The following is a 16817-nucleotide window of genomic DNA, read 5'->3' as shown; positions in this document are numbered from 1 at the left end:
GCCTGTACGTATTCAGTTTCTTCCCATTGTGTGTGGAGCAGCAGAATAAGCGCGCTTGTGAGTTTTTTGCATAGATATTATTTAGCCTACTACAGCAACTCAAAATTCAAAACATTTACGAGCGTGTGGAAGAAACTAAAACCCAATTTAAATGCGTCATGATGTGGCTCGACTGCAATCATGTAGTAACTGTTTTCTAAAGTTATGAATATGAAGACAACGACGTATTGGTGACAGCAATGATATGTCATTTTGATGCACGGCACTTTGGAGAGTAGGAGGCTCTGTAGCCTAGGTTGAGTTGATCTTCAACTCTGGTGCGGAGAGGTTTTCTTATTTTGCTCTCCAGAACAGATCGACCTGCCACACTGCTGCCCAAACATGGCACGGCTACGGAAGAAAGCGTGCATAGCTCTGTTTCTCTTCACCTTATTCGTCTTCGGGACCATGATGGGCTTGAGGACACTGAAGCAGCCCGGCGACGGCTTCTCGGACCAGCTGGCTCCGGGGGGGCTGGAGCTGCTGCCGATGATAGGCGGGGGGAAGATGGACCGCCGCTCGGTGTCCCAGGACACCACCACGCCGTCCCCGGGTCAAGCAGCTCGGCCGATCGGGAGTAACACCAACGGAGTTGTATCCAACTCTGGCCCGGATGGAACGATATTTTACGATGTTCACATTTTTTATTACATCTGGTACGGGACGCCCCATATGGACGGGAAATACACGCACTGGGACCACGTCCTGGTCCCACACTGGGACCCTAAAGTCGCAGCCAGCTACCCGAGGGGGAGACACATGCCGCCGGAAGACATCGGCTCCAGTTTCTACCCCGAGCTGAACCCGTACAGTTCGAGGGACCCGGCGGTGCTGGAGTCACACATGGAGCAGATAGGAGCATCTGCTGCAGGTATACGATTCAGCGGTGCAGTGAGCACAGATCCAGGCTCTCATGGATGGGGGGAGATGGAAAAAGTGTTGTTGTAAACAGAAAGCTGCCTCCTCTTCGTTTGAGTTTCGTGTAAGGTCGAGGCGGGTGAGTCGTGCTGACAGAAACTCTAAGAGTTTCAGCACCACTTACCCGCTGGACAGCTCCTTACAAGCTCCACTCCTGAAACTGCACAGGAGGCGGCTTCGTGAGTTTAAAATGTGCAGATGATCAGGAGGGTAATTTCTTAGTTTCTTAGGCCAGTGTGGTTCTTCTCAATGTGGGGTCTGGGGACCAACAGTGGCCCTTGAAGGGGGTTCCAGGGGGTCCCCAGCAAATTGATGAATTCTTAAACTTTCATTCATTAACAAAACTTGAATGCAACGTTAGAATAATGACTATTTTTTTGGCTTTCCACACATCATGCCTTACTCATCCCTATTCTCCACTGTAAGACCTGGGTAGACCAAGTCCATTTCAGATCTTTGAGTGGCTCACTTGGATGTAATGTTAGGCTACACTCTTGAAAAAGTTGTATGGTTTACCCTACAAGACAGCTGAAGCCTGTCGCCTGGTGTCGAGTTGCAGCCTGCTGCCAACAGCAGCCTATACACATGATAGGCCCAGATCGGTCTACCCTGAGGCTCAGTAGGTTATTGTACACCATCCGGAATGAGAACCACCCATCCGGCCGTGACAGATGGACCATGAGAAAAGGCCAACTGCACAGTACCGTGCAGTTAAAACAATCCATTTAATTAGAAGCCACTGGCTCACAAAGGCACAGAAAGCCAAACTCTAAACAGCACCACTTGGCTTGAAGACTGATTCCCCCACACCTTCACAGGGGCATAAATAAAATGAATAGCGGTGGCCATATCTTTTTTAATACATGCCGACATCGCTATGGATATTGTAATCTAATATTCCCCCACACAGCTCTCGGGCAAGTGGACACGAGTTTAACAAATTAGGTTTGAGTGCATATTGGATGTGCCAGCAGCGCCTTGTCTGCTGCCAGGCACCGCTGTCTGATATGGAAGCCATTCCTCGGACCGTATCAGAGTATATGGACGAGCGTTTCTCTGCCGCAAATTTATGAGCTGTCATACACTCGAGCTGTGCGGAGAAATTGCCTACTAAAGCGAGACATTATAAATAGTCCCCAAGGTGACAAGTGCATATTTATCAATCAGATGCAAGATATGCATGAAGTGAAGGCGTTGGAGGTAAAAAAAAGAATGCACTGTTCTCTCCACGCACCATTATGCAACGTACCTCACCCAACATCTGTCTGCACACTGTAAAATAAGTCATTACACTGATGGAGCGCCAGGAGGAAAAAATTCACAGCTACGCTCAATCAATGTCACCCAATTTACTGTGTTCATTCAATGCTTTCAAATGGGACTGTAATAAGTGTGTGTGAAGGGCTGTGTGACCATGCGTGGGGGGGATACAGTGTCGCTGCAGTGTGAGAACCTTGTAACAGCCATGGAAGCTATTCAGAAGTTTTCCCAGCTCTCAAATTCCACACGGGGAGGATTGATACATTGTCTAGTTGAAAAATCCATTGTATCATTTTAAAAAAATGCAACCAAATAATTTTTTTCTCCAATTCCCAAAGAGTTCTCATAGACAGCAGTGCTATGTTGGGGCGTCCGGGTAGTGTAGCGGGTAGATTCCCTGCCTACCAACACAAGGGTCGCAGGTTCGTGCCCCCGTGTTTATTAATGCTTTAGAATACAGCCCGCAAATTACCCTGTAAGTACAGGGTAACAAGATCTGTACTTACAGGGTAAGTACGGGGTACAAAGCCTGTACGGGGTACCACACCTGTACTTACCCAGAAGTGAATTTACCCTGTAAGTACATGGTACCAAATCTGTACTTACAGGGTAAGTACAGGGTACCACACCTGTACTGCAGTTACACTGTAGTTACTATGTAAGTACGGGGGAATTGACACTGCTTTAGAACTGCTCAGTTAGGTAGTAATACAGGGGCGCGGGCTGTATTCTAAAGCAGAGTCAATTCACTTCAAGCATGTGTGTGTCTGTCTCCGGCTCTCCCCAGATCGGCAGAGGGTGGAGCAGCGACCGGGGCAACAGGGGAAATTGGCCAAGTACAATTGGGGAGAAAATTCTGAAATCTGGGGGGAAAAGACAAAGACACCATTGCTATGTGGTATATTGGATGATACAGTATCTTTGGTCCAGGATTGGCAATAGATAAGACTGAAACACTGCTGTGTGTCTCTCCAGGGGTTCTGGTGCTGTCCTGGTATCCTCCGGGCCTGGCTGACGACAACGGGGAACCCACTGAGGACCTGGTACCAGCTGTACTGGATGCCGCATATAGACACAACCTCAAGGTAAACGGCATCAGCACATTCTCATCTTGTGTGTGTGTGTGTGTGGGAGAGAGAGAAAGAGAGAGAGAGAGAGAGAGAGAGAGAGAGAGATGGAGAGTCCAAGGTACCAAAAGAGAGCAATAAATCAATTCTATATAAGACGATGATCTTATAGGCCAAAATCAGATCAGTTTTCACTGTACACAGCTAATTTTACACTTGTAAATAGTGTTGATTTTTTACAAAGACAATTATTTGGAGTTGACAACTGTTGACTGGAGAGTTGTTTGTCCACTTATAGAGGTGATTTGACGAGGTTGTTCAAAGCCAGTGTTAAATTAGCTGATGGGTGTGAACTCGTACAAACATTGGCATAGTGTCGCTTTTTACACTCTCGGATTTAAATGAACCCTGGTGATTTTGCTGTGTGGAGTATTTAAACAGCCCAATTGCACTGATTGAACTAGTCTACAGTATGAGTAAAAGCTCATACTGTACGACTAGAGAGAGACTGCTTATATTATTTCTTGAATTCCCACTGTGTCTGCCTGTCTGTCCATCCATCTGTCTTCCAGAGATGGGGACTTGGACTTGAAACTTGGACTTGAGTCGCACTTAAGTCTCACCCACAGTGACTTGAGACTTGACTTGAGACTCGTCCTCAAAGACTTGATACTTGACTTGGAGTTGAGGTTGGGGAGTTGTGAACAATCTTTATTTTTTAAAATTTTATTTTTTTGGTGCATTAACATTAAGGAGATCTATACTGATGTCATCCAATCAATGCCGCTACTGTATTCTAATAGATAAGGAGGATAATACAGTACATGCTTTGAATTCCTTAGTTTTAGCTATGCAGTGTTCTAAGCAGACTGGATGGCATGTAGCAGATGATAGAACGCTCATCCATAAGAAACTTGAGACTTGACTTGGACTTGTGACCAAAGACTTGAGACTTGACTTGGACTTGCAAAGAATGACTTGTGATCATCTCTGCCGTCTTCCTAAGAGCACAGTGACACAACAGCTATAGGACAAAGGGATTGTGACACTTCACAGTGGAGAGCAGAGAGGGTTCTGGACAGACATCTCTAACCGAGCCAATGGCAATGCGAGAAAGTGGAAACTGGATGGTGTACCAGTTCCTCCTCTCTCTGTCACCGGGGGGGAGTGAGAGACACGCTCACATCAAACTCTGGACCTCCTGGACCTGGACCTCCTCCTGTAAAAGCTGTCTTTTAGCCACTCAGGGATTTGCTTCCCGATGCAGTGACATCTCCCGCATGCGACTGAAAAGGGGTCACAGAGCTGCTCTGGGATCAGTTGCCAGCGGGGAGCGAAGGAGCTCGGCGAGCACGTCAGCGGGGTGGGGGGGGGGGGGGGGGGGGGGAACAAAACCACATGACCAAATGCCAATTAGGCTGGAAAATGACATGACAGAGGAAACAACTGTATTCAATATTTGGTCCCTCTGCCTGCTGTCAGCGTATTGAAGGCTTATAAAACTTTTACAGGGTCCCTTGTAATGCAATACATTTACTGTCACGATGGCTCTTTAGATAGAGAGATAAGACAGAAAGAAAGAGGGAAAAGCAAGTGGGAGAAAGAAAGAGAGAGAAATAGTTAGAGGGAGAGAGAGAGAGAGAGAGAGTTGTCTGGCAAGATCATGGCAGTATCTTTGATGACAAACTAGATGATATGGCGGGTCTGTAAATGGATGTTTAGTTTAAATGGCAGAAAACAAGTGTGTGTGTGTGTGTGTGTGTGTGTGTGTGTGTGGGGGGGGGGGGGAGGAATCACTAGAAATCACATTATTCTCCAGGGATCGAGTTAATTCTTTGTAAAAGTGAATGCATTATATCAGGGATGTCAGAGATACGGCCCGCGGGCCGGATCCGGCCCGCGGGCAGGTTTCATCCGGCCCGCGAGATGTTTTGGAATATAATTCTTTTTTTTTTTTGGGGGGGGGAAATTATTATTATTATTAAATTTGCACCCCATTATCATGAACTACGTGTGGCTAATAAGCAAGCTAAGAGTTCATTCATAAGTTAATTAACCTGCACTACAAGGAAGTATGTCAGTAGGTCATCAGGTGTAAACAAAGCCGCCATGATGCCATGCTGGAATTGAATCGCGCATTTGGCTACCTACCAAAAAACAAAGGAATCAACAAGATGCTGTCGAAAAAGAGAAAGGTTGACACGGAATGCAGGCAGTTTCAAGAGAAATGGAAAGAGCAGTATTTCTTTTGTGAAGTAAATGGGTAAATGAGTCGAATTGATTTTAGTAAAAAAAAAAATCCGGCCCCCATGAGGTCTCAGTTGAACAAATCCAGCCCTCTACCTAATATGAGTCTGACACCCCTGCATTATATCATTGCATTTATACAAGCCTAATAATTAGCAGTGTTCCTGTTTAAACGACAGTGTATGTAGTGACGTAGTAAACAGTTAGAAGGTCTATGCATATTTTGATATTTTGATAAGGGATCATTACATTTTCCAGGCAGCATTCTGATACGTATTGGTCTTATTGCCATCTCTACAAACAGCTTTGATGAGAGGCAGCGGGGCGTGTCCTCTAAACCCTGCCTGTCAGATCTGATATCACATCGGTTTCTTCCGCTGTTTGGCTGCAGGCGAAGAAATAATGCATCTCTGCTAAGAAAGAAAGAAAGATTAGACACGCGACGCAAGGCTGACGACGTTTCAGACATGATGCTGTCAGCAAAACAGCTACTAGATGGAAGTGAACGCTTTATTGTCAGTAATGCTCCATCAAGCATGGCTTTTCATAAAAGCCATGTGTGTGTGTGTGTGTGTGGGGGGGGGGGGACGCTGTGGCATGCTTTCTTCATATCAACGGTGCATTTCAGAGAGGTTGTAGTACATGTCAAATGTACATGTACATGTCAAATTTTTCGGGCGGCCCGTGCATGATGTGCACTTCCTATCTAAGATGCATCCCTGGTCATCTTGTTCTGGAACCGGCCGTGTTCCAACCATAAGTAACACAATGACAGAATGTACGACTATTTTGGTCATGGGTTTCATACACTTTCTGTAATAAAACATCCAAATGTGGGGATTTCCCCTCTCTCCTGGCCCTGTCTTGCAGGAGGAGCCTGGTGATTGGGCCGTTAGGCTGATTGGGTGCACCTGGGCCCGGTGCACTTATTGGGCTTAAAAGACCTTCTGGGCCAGGAGAGAGGGAGGGAGGGTCGTCACAAAAGTGACAATCTTATCAGATGGGGGACCCTGGTACAAAATCTTATCTAGTCCGTGGTCTAACTTGTGTGAGTTTAGGGGTCCTTGAGGTGAAAAAGTGCAGACCCACTATGCAAATCAAAAGTAATTACTAGGGGTGTCACGATACACTCAGTTGACGATACGATACGATACACGATATTGGGTTCACGATAACGATACGATATTTTAACAATATTTTTTTATGATCGATTTGTAAGTTGAGGGGGCATCCTCCACGCTAATTTGAGTCATTTCACCATTTTCATCCTCCGTGTCTGTAACGTCCCTCGTCTGTTCAAACAAAGCAATGAAAAGGAGAGCGAGCATGCAATCAGACGCAGATCAGTGCTACCATGTTCAGCTTCTTCTTCTCGCGATATGAGATTTCATCTCAACGATACATATTGTCACGTTTTGATATCGCGATATATCGTGGGACGATATATTGTGACATCCCTAGTTAAGACACATCGACTCACTGCGTCTTAGAAATAACAGTATTCCGTTGTTGTGTGGTGTATGTGTCTGTGTTTTCTTTGCCTCCTCCCACTCCCTCTGCACAGGACATTATCTTTGGAGTGTCTTTTTTTCCTGCAGAATCTCAGCTAAAATGCTGACAAGGTAAAGAACTTTGGCTCTGATCATTTGGAGCTCGAATGCAAATTTTGCTAATGCAACAACTATAGATAATTCCCCTGCAGCTTTTCAACTGAAAGACAGACTAAAAAGAGGGACGCCTAATGTGAGGCCTCTTGATCGCACCAGGTCCAGGATGCAGGTGTGGAGGGTCAGCAAGAGGTGGGTCAGCAACGGCCCAGAATGCATCGGATGTAAAAACAGCTCTCTGCAATCTGCTTCCAATAGCACAGAGGAAAGCAGCTGGTCTGAGAAACGCTCGGTCGTGCGAGCGAGAGAGCAGTTTTGGTTTGAAGTTGCAACTTCAGGCCCTCTGGGTCTCGAGGCTTTTTCCTGAATCATGCTATATGATTGAAAAAGAGAATCAAGCAAGACAAAACAAGAGAAAGAAAAGAAGAAGTATAGTCTAGTTAGGAAGAAGGGGGTATCATGCACCCCCCGGAAATATACTTCTAATCAGTGTTTCTAGATTGTAAAAAAAGAAAAGTGTAAAAAATGATGAGCTATGTTAAAAAGTTGTAAAGTATCCCTTTAAGACCGTGAACCGCGTTAACGCGGTTCGCGGTCTTAAAGGGATACGCACACAAATGAGGGATATACACACAAATGCTGCATCAGGTATCAATGGGTTAAAATAATGTCTCAGACTATTTTCAATCATACAAGACGACTTCCCCTAATCAATGTCTGATTAACAATCTCATTCATGAATCCATTGTTCCTTCCATTCACCTCTCTCTCCCTCCGCAGCAACGCCCTGTTCAGGTGACATCACTCATTCATAAATATGCACGCCCCGTCATTCCTGTCCAATCAATGTCTCCCACGCTTTTCCCATGCTCTCCCTCTCTCTGGCCTGCTGGCCAATCACCTAACCGGAGTACTATATCAGTTCCCTCGTATTTTAGAGTGTTACTTGTAACTCACTTTGTGTGTTTCCCCTCAGTGATGGTCTTCACCGTAGCAGTTGCTTCGCCCCACCTCCTCCCCTGAACACCACCAATGTCATGACTCCTGTAGAATTCCCTATAGGGGGATTCTCTATCCTATAAATCACTGACGTCCTCCTCACGTCTCAGAGGAGCGTCATCATAGCATAGAGACAGTCCGCATGTCTGGGAACGCCCATACAGGCTCTAGGAACGCCCACAATAGACGCTGGGTTAGCCTGGGGGCGGGGTCAGGGTGGGGTAAATTCCCCCGTTCTATCCATTCAGCAAAGTTAGAATTTAGCTGATAGCCCAGCCCAGGCAGACACGATCGGGGATTTAACCACCGCAGTAAACGCACATCTGAGCATGCGTCTTGTGTTCTGCTCTAGAACCCCCAAACCTGTAGTTTAGAGCCGCAGCACCGTCTTTTGGTGAGTCAGCCCATGAGATATATGGGCGGTTTTACCCCACTCGCACGCCAGCCCTAAAATACGAGGGATTTGTGGGCGTTCCCAGACATGCGGACTGTCTCTATGGAGTCATACACCAAATCTAAGTGTTGTTTGTTGCATCATTAACGTTGATTGTACTTTTCTTCTAGTCTCTCATCATTGAAATGGTCCTGTGTGGCTCAATGGGGCCTGAATATGACTCGAGCATTTCCAGGATTAGAGGTTTATATTTGTTATTTGTTATTCACACAGGCCGCAGCAGCATTCACAAGAAAAAGTGGAGAGATATAGTACAGTCCGGTTCTATCGTGCCCACTGGGATATAACTCATCTCCTCCAAGGAGAAAAACTAACACCCACCATTGGATGAAAACGATAACACTCCGAATAAAGAATAAAAAAAAAAGGATACTAGGATTTGCAACTTTTCAGTTGTGCTATAACTTTCCCATCTATCTTACAAACTGACACTCCCACACATCATTCATCATCGCACTGCTAAAACTCCCTGACCTCACTTTGGGTAACAGTGCAAAGGCAGGCAGTTTTACTTCTCATTTATATAAGATGAGCAATATTCCAGCAGCACCCACACAGACACAACTTGTGTATTGTGCCGTGTGCGTTCAAGAGCACCCACACACACACAACGTGTGTATCGTGCCGTGTGTGTCCAGCAGCGTTCAAGAGCAGATCGACAACACAACCCTCAATAACAGTCAGATTGGAACAGCTCTGAGAGGAGAGGAGACAGAATGAAACAGGCCTGTGGCTCATGGGGGGAGGGGGCAGGAAGGGAGGCGAGGCTGGGTGCGGTGAGGGGGGGGGGGGTGGGTGCACCATGGGTCCCATGACTTTAGTTTGCCTCTCTGAACAATGTGAACCCTGAGGGGCCGAACATGTTGTAGCCAGTAAGTAGGCCATGATGTAGCAGCATACAGAGGGGGATATCGCCCATGGGTGCACAGTGGATGCTGCCATCAGCCACACTTACTCGCTTCCAGATGCACCGGGCAACCATGCGTCCCGCTACATCCCATCTCGTATGGTCCTCCATTGGTGTGTGTGTGTGTGTGTGTGTGTGGGCCTATAGGCTGCTATGACAAAGTGAAGTGATTGGTCTAATTGTTCTGAGGAACGATCGTAAAGGTCACGACCTTTACTCTTTTTTTACTCTTAGATCCCCCTCCCCCCCCCAATTTTCTCCTCAATTGTACTTGGGCCAATCCCCCCCCTGCTGTCCTGGTCATTGCTGCACTCCCTCCGTCAATATGGGGAGAGTTGTAGACTAGCAAATGCTTCACCGGCAGGACGTAGCGTGTGGGAGGATCACGATATTCCCCCCAGTTCTCCCCCCCCCCGACCGACCAGAGGAGGCACTAGTGCAGTGACCAGTACACATACCCTCGTAATCCACCTTCCCACCCACAGACATGGCCAATTGTGCCTGGATGGACGCCCGACTAAATACTTTATTTTTTAAGTGTTTAAGTGTTGACAATAAAGTAATAAAGTAATATCTTATCTTATCTTATCATATCCCTCCCTCATTGCTTGCTGTGTGACACGCCGCTAAATGCCACTCTGTCCAGCATATATCATGCTGTCTATGTTTGTGACATCATGCTGTCTATGTTTGTGACATCATGCTGTCTATGTTTGTGACATCATGCTGTCTATGTTTGTGACATCATGCCGTCTATGTTTGTGAGATATTCAAATGCTTCGACTCATTTACTTATAAATTGCCAGCGAGTAATGGGCCCATGGCTCTGGAAAATGAGTTGGCTGTTCTAGTGGTTTACTGCATTCAACTACAGAGAGCAGGAGACCATGGCAGCTCTCTTCCCCGCTGGGTAATAATTATGTGGAAATAGGCCTCAAATTCTAACCCCCCCTTTTAAAATACATTCCACTTTTGTAACACGCAATCTACGCTTTTATTGCAGCAGATTGTGTCGTTACATTACATGAAGCCCAGCACTGTCACGTTAATCACATTGAGTTTAGCCAGCCAGGATCTCTCTCTCTCTGCGCCCAACCTAGAATTGAAATGGAAAAGTGCAGCCGACCCAAACCCTCCCCCCGTCAAAACAATGGTTTCCATTGCCTACAGCTCATACACAGTGTTGGGGGTAACTCATTACAAAAGTAACATATTACATGTAATATATTACTTTTAGCAGTAACTCAGTAATATAACTTATTACTTATAGGATTTCAGTAATATTATACCAGTTACTTTGTCAAGTAACTCAAGTTACAAATTGAGTTACATTTGATTAAATCAAAGCACATGTTTCAAAAAGATACAATAATTTCCTAATCAAACTGTGTTTTTATGCAAATAACCACTACAGATGGCAATAACAAAGGAAAATAATAACATTTAGAATTTTGGACTGTTTACACTGACTTCAGGGGGTTGAAATTATTTTTCGGGATGTTCCGGGATGTTCATTCTGCTGCTGCTGTTATTTTGGTGAAAGTAATGCAAAAGTAGTGTAATAAGTAATGAGTTACTCTACACAGAAAGTAATATTGTAAAGTAACTTATTACTTTCAAATGAAAGTAACTAGTAATATGTAGTATATTATGTTTTGAAAGTAACTTGCCCAGCACTGATCATACATCTATCCAGATCTGCAGTTGAAAACTCACACGGCTATATAGCCTACTCTCAACATTCACTCTCAACGTCGATTCATTAGTACACTTATGGCTCAATGTCATAGTGACATACTCAGTGCTGCCAGTGGACCCATTTCCACAGCAGCTGTTCTGAGAGTCCAATAGGCCCCGCCCCCATCAACACAGCTTCCCCCAATACATCCTAATGGACAATAAGCACATAAACACATTTGTTTCCCATTCTAAATGACATCCAACACAAGACCATTTGCAGGCAAGTAAGATGTAAAAGCATTTTGGCATATTTGTGAAGTTCTTTATTTAGCTAGATATGGGTCAATGTTCTTTAAGATAGTAAATCCTCTTTCAGTGATAATGCTGCGTTTCCCCGGGCAAATAAAGGGTTCAATGCAGTGTCAGACTAGGAATTTATCAGGGGCAAATCGGGAATCATACAGCTTAAGCAAAGAATCATGCTTTATTGTAGGGCTGCTCAATTCATCGGATTTTAATCTCAATTACAATTTTGGATTCCCACAATTATGAAATCAAGATAATCGAGATAAAACAATTATTATTTTTTATATATTATTTATTTGAGTTAGCCTATCTAAAAACAATAATACTTTGATTTGTTTTGCCCTTCAATTATATTTAAACTTCAAAGACATCCAGTATTAAAAAAAAAAAAATCAAGTTAAATAAATGCATGATGTTGCCAAAGTCAATGAGTAATTGCGTTAAATAATCGTGATCTTATTATCAGTGAAAATAATCGTGATTATGGTTTTTGCCATAATCGAGCAGCCCTACTTTATTGCGTTAGCTCACTCTATGGCGTGTTACATCCATTTTGTTAATGGTGGTCTCCATCCTCTTAGAAATGCAGTTTCCCTCGGGTCTCCACTGTGCAAGAAGAAAAGTGTTGTCGCTTTGATCATATATAATTCAAAGTCACGGGATTCTCTCGTTCTGCCTTCAAATATTCAGCTTAAGCACTTTTTGTGTATGTTTCACTTCTGGTCCCATGATGTTGCTGCAGCTGCTTTTGCTCATCAATGGAGGCAAATAGCCACTTCTGACAGAGCCATTAACTGAACTTTGAAAAAAATCTCCTGAGGGGGAGGAGTCAGGGTTGAAAACATCGCCTACATCGTATGCCAGAGCATGTCATCAAATTAAATGGAGCGGAAGCGCAGTCCTTACAGGCGAAGCCTCCTCAATATTATGCTGCACGAGTCAATGTTGTGAGGTTTCCGGACCAAATTTCAAGCACAAGGCCACACATGCATAACCTGATCACCCCGCGACGTCAGTCAAGTTCTAGTATGACGTCAGCTACTGTATGTCGTGACGTCAGATATGACGTCAGTTCATTCTAGTACAGGGGTGCCCAAATTCTTTCCCATGAAGGGAAAGCCAAAGGGAAAGCCAAAACTCAATCTGGGTGGAGGGCCGAGGGCCAAAAATAAACGTGGAATTACATTAAAATGTATTGTGTTTTATAGAAAATTAACATTCTAAATCTAAAATAACATTTCAATATAATAATCTACTTTTTATCCGTTTGGTAATTGTAATAATTTGCAATTGGTTATATATATTTAAAAAAACATCTGCATTTGTGGGGAGCTTAAACATTTCATCAGTAAACACCCAGTTAAAAACAGTTGTATTTTCCACCTTTGTAATCAAGAGAGAAATTTGACTTAATTCACAACTTGAAAAATCCTCAAGGTACTTTGAAAATCAGCTTTATTGTCCATCTTTTGTAAACAATTTGCCATGACAATTTGCAGGGATGCAATCTCAGGAGTGAACACAGTATCCGCAGCCACATTCAGACACTGTTTCACAAAGTCACCACATGAAAAAGCTCGTCCACCCTTTGCAATCAGTGCAGATATCTGATAACTTGCCTGAGTTGCATTCTGGATTAAAAAAATCGAGAAAAAAAAAATCGGGGGATCCCCTATCCTAGCCTATGCAGGTGCCCTCGCCTCAAGAGGAGCGCCACTGTCCAATGGAGTCATGCGCCAAAGTATTTGCCATGCATGCCGATTGCTAAATAAAGTTAGTTAAATCCTACCAACTGGCCTCTCGTGATTGAAATCCTTTTTGAATCGTAGGTGATAAGAAAGCCTACTAACAAATACGACCACCTGCGACGTGTTACTAGAGCAGAGAAACCAGACCACTGGTGTCATGCGGGTGCTTTAGGGGTCACGCGAGGTCGCACAGGTCGCTCGTGCATGCTGTTTGATGAGAGGTGCATCCAATCAGCTGTAATTAGCCTGGACATTAATATAATGAGTGCACCATCCTGGCCTGCTTTCCTCCTGGCAGCTGCCCAGGCTTCGATCAGGTAGAAACCAGAGGATCATCATATTGTCGCCCTTGTCAACCCCTCCGAATGAGAAGACTCCCCAGAGCAACTGACTGTTGTTGAGTTTAAGTCAATACTGGCTAAGGTCAACAACTGCTGACCGTGGCTTCTTTTGTGACAGTAATATGATGAATGGAGACCAACAAGGTGTGTGTGTGTGTGTGTGTGTGTGTGTGTGTGTGTGTGTGTGTGTGTGTGTGTGTGTGTGTGTGTGTGATGTGTGTGTGTGTGTGTGTTGTGTGTGTGTGTGTGTGTGTGTGTGTGTGTGTGTGTGTGTGTGTCTTCCCAGGTGGCATTTCACATCCAACCATACAGCGAACGAAATGACCAAAGTGTCCATGACAACGTCAAGTATATCATTGACAGGTAAGCACTTGACTCACTAGCTCTCACCTCTGAGTAGGGCTGGGTATTGGTTCAAATTTCAAGAATCGATTCGATTCCGATTCACAAGGTTCCGAATCGATTAATCCCGATTCGATTCGATTCCGATTCGATTAATTTCAATATCGATTTGGTTAGTGATACTAAAACATGTTTTTTGAGCTGTAACCTGAATTACATGACTGTCCAGTTATGTAACACAGGGGTTCCCAACCTTTTTTGCGCCAAGGACCGGTAGATACATGGGGGGAAAAATTGCAGACCGGTTGTCAATTTGAATGGTTTTAGTTACACATATATTTACTCACCAGGTGGTGACAAAGGGTAAATAACAGCCTTTTCATCTGTCAATAAAGACACATTCACAATTATGCACAGTGATTTGATTTCAGCCTATACAATTTCTAAAAGTAGATATTAATGATCAAACATTTCCATTTATGTAGCCTACAGTATTTATGTTTTTGTTTCAACTACAAACTTGAAACTGTTTCAACTACCACACTATAATAGTATACCACACTATAATAGTAATGCCTATGTTTATTTTAAAAAATCGATCTCTGGACATATGAATCGATATCAAAGGATTAAAATAAAAATCGATTAAAAATCGTAGAATCGATTTTTTTTAACCCAGCCCTACCTCTGAGTCAGTCAGAAAAAAGAAAACCATTAAGATTTCATGCGCCGTTGTTGAAAGAACAGGCGTTAATAAACCGACATGCTTTTAGAAAGCCATTCAGATCGCGCCAGGTTGCTCGATGACTTATGGATGAGTTTATAAAGTACAAGCTGTTGTTTTACCATCAGGAACCGGTATATATTGCTCCTACAATGAACACCTGTCAAAAGAAAACAACAGATGTCGGCAGCCCAAACTGACCATATTGTGTTATGCTCTTATTGTTTTCCTGTGTTTAAAAGGTATGGTGACCATGGGGCCTTCTACAAGTTCACCTCCGGCACGGGGAAGAGCCTTCCTCTGTTCTACATCTACGACTCGTACCTGACCCCTCCAGAGTCCTGGTCCGAACTCCTGACCCCCACCGGCTCGCACAGCCTGCGCGGCTCCGCCTACGACGCCCTCTTCATCGCGCTGCTCGTGGAGGAGCGCCACAAGCACGACATACTCGCGGGCGGCTTCGACGGCATGTACACGTACTTCGCCTCCAACGGCTTCTCCTTCGGCTCCTCCCACCAGAACTGGAAGGCCGTCAAGGCCTTCTGCGACGGCAACAGCCTCCTCTTCATCCCCAGCGTGGGGCCCGGCTACATCGACACCGCGGTCCGGCCGTGGAACAACCACAACACGCGCAACCGCGTCAACGGCCGCTACTACGAGACGGCCCTGCAGGCGGCGCTCAACGTGCGGCCGGAGGTGGTCGCCATCACGTCGTTCAACGAGTGGCACGAGGGCACGCAGATCGAGCGGGCGGTGCCCAAAAAGACGGTGACCCGGGTGTACCTGGACTACCAGCCGCACGGGCCGCAGCACTACCTGGAGCTGACGCGCCGCTGGGCCGAGCAGTTCAACAAAGAGAAGGAACAGTGGCTCATGTGAGCTGTCGTCGAGACTGAGCTGAAACGCCATAGGTCGAGGCCACGTCTCGTCATTGACAGTCCGCAGTGTCTGGAAACGCCCACAAAATGTTAAACGGCTGGCGCGCGAGTGGGGTAAAACCGCCCAAAAATCTCATGGGCTGACTCACCAAAAGACGGTGCTGTGGCTCTAAACTACAGGTTTGGGGGTTCTAGAGCAGAACACAAGACGTCTGCTCAGATGTGCGTTTACTGCGGTGGTTAAATCCCCCGATCGTGTCTGCCTGGGCTGGGCTATCAGTAAATTCGAACTTTGCTGAATGGATAGAACGGGGGAATTTACCCCACCCTGACCCCGCCCCCAGCCAGGCTAACCCAGCGTCTATTGTGGGCGTTCCTAGAGCCTGTATGGGCGTTCCCAAACATGCGGACTGTCTCTATGCTCCAGTGCATGTGAGAGAGAAAAAGTGAAAGGGAGATGAACATAGATGTGTGAGCATATGGACTTGCATTAATCTTTTACCATGTGTCTGTGAGTTTCTGTGTGTGTGTGTGTGTGTGTCTGTGAGTTTCTGTGTGTGTGTGTGTGTGTGTGTGTGTGTGTGTGTGTGCACGCACACACACACATGCTAACCAATAAGAACAGGACAATGTGGTGGTGGGGGTGTGGGGGGTCCTCTTGATTGAGCTCAATTTTAGAACAAGTTGACATTATGGGGTTAGTCTGAGGGGGTTCCCTCCTACTGCCGTTGACAGCCCAGACTTGTAACATTATGATCTGGAGCAGTGGTTCTCAAAGTGGGGTCCGCGGACCCCCCCAGGGGTCCTTGAGGGGGGTGGGTTCCAGGCAGTCCCCCAGCAAAAGGGGGGATAATTTATTTAGACTATACCATAACTAACACAATGACTGACTTTCTGTAATAAAACATCTCAAAGCAAAAATATGATCAGATCGGGGACCTAAGGCTACGTTCACACAGGGCACCCAAGCCTTGCCTACGCCTTGCCTTTACCCACGGTTTTAAATAGGCGTCCTTTTTAGTCAATGAGGCTGTGTGCACAGGGCGCCTGAGCGTGAACCTTGCGTGTACCCACGCCTCGCCTGAGCTGCGCCGATTTTGTCGTTTAGGTGTGAGTTCTATTTTCAAGCCGACTAGGCGCGTGAAGGCAGACTTCTTCTGTCAAGCCATGAAGGAAAAACACGACAATATCCGTGGGAAATGGCAAAGTCAACTGAATTTCAAAATAACAATACAACGGTTACTACAAGAGTGTTGAGCAGAGAGAGAGTGATTGGCGGGTGGCTATCACGTGGGGCTTT

The 16817-nt window shown here is 45.4% G+C and overlaps 1 protein-coding gene across 2 annotated transcripts; it reads left to right on the top strand.

Moving 5' to 3' along the window:
* Nucleotides 1–381: 381 nt before the first annotated feature.
* Nucleotides 382–15518, top strand: LOC310798684 (glycoprotein endo-alpha-1,2-mannosidase-like protein; the record flags this gene model as incomplete). Of its 2 annotated transcripts, none has more annotated exons than XM_083661241.1 (4): nucleotides 382–910; nucleotides 3193–3302; nucleotides 13860–13936; nucleotides 14882–15518. In XM_083661241.1, the coding sequence occupies 4 exons, from the start codon at nucleotides 382–384 to the stop codon at nucleotides 15516–15518; spliced, it is 1353 nt and encodes a 450-aa protein (XP_083517367.1). The 2 variants fall into 2 exon arrangements, with proteins under 2 accessions (XP_083517367.1, XP_083517366.1); XM_083661240.1 differs by having other exon boundaries at nucleotides 3193–3344.
* Nucleotides 15519–16817: the final 1299 nt, after the last annotated feature.

This window comes from Poromitra crassiceps (assembly GCF_964638095.1).
Source record: "Poromitra crassiceps genome assembly, chromosome: 26".
Lineage (NCBI taxonomy): Eukaryota > Metazoa > Chordata > Actinopteri > Beryciformes > Melamphaidae > Poromitra > Poromitra crassiceps.
Note: the sequence above shows the minus strand (reverse complement) of the source record. Positions and strands in the feature narration are given on the sequence as shown.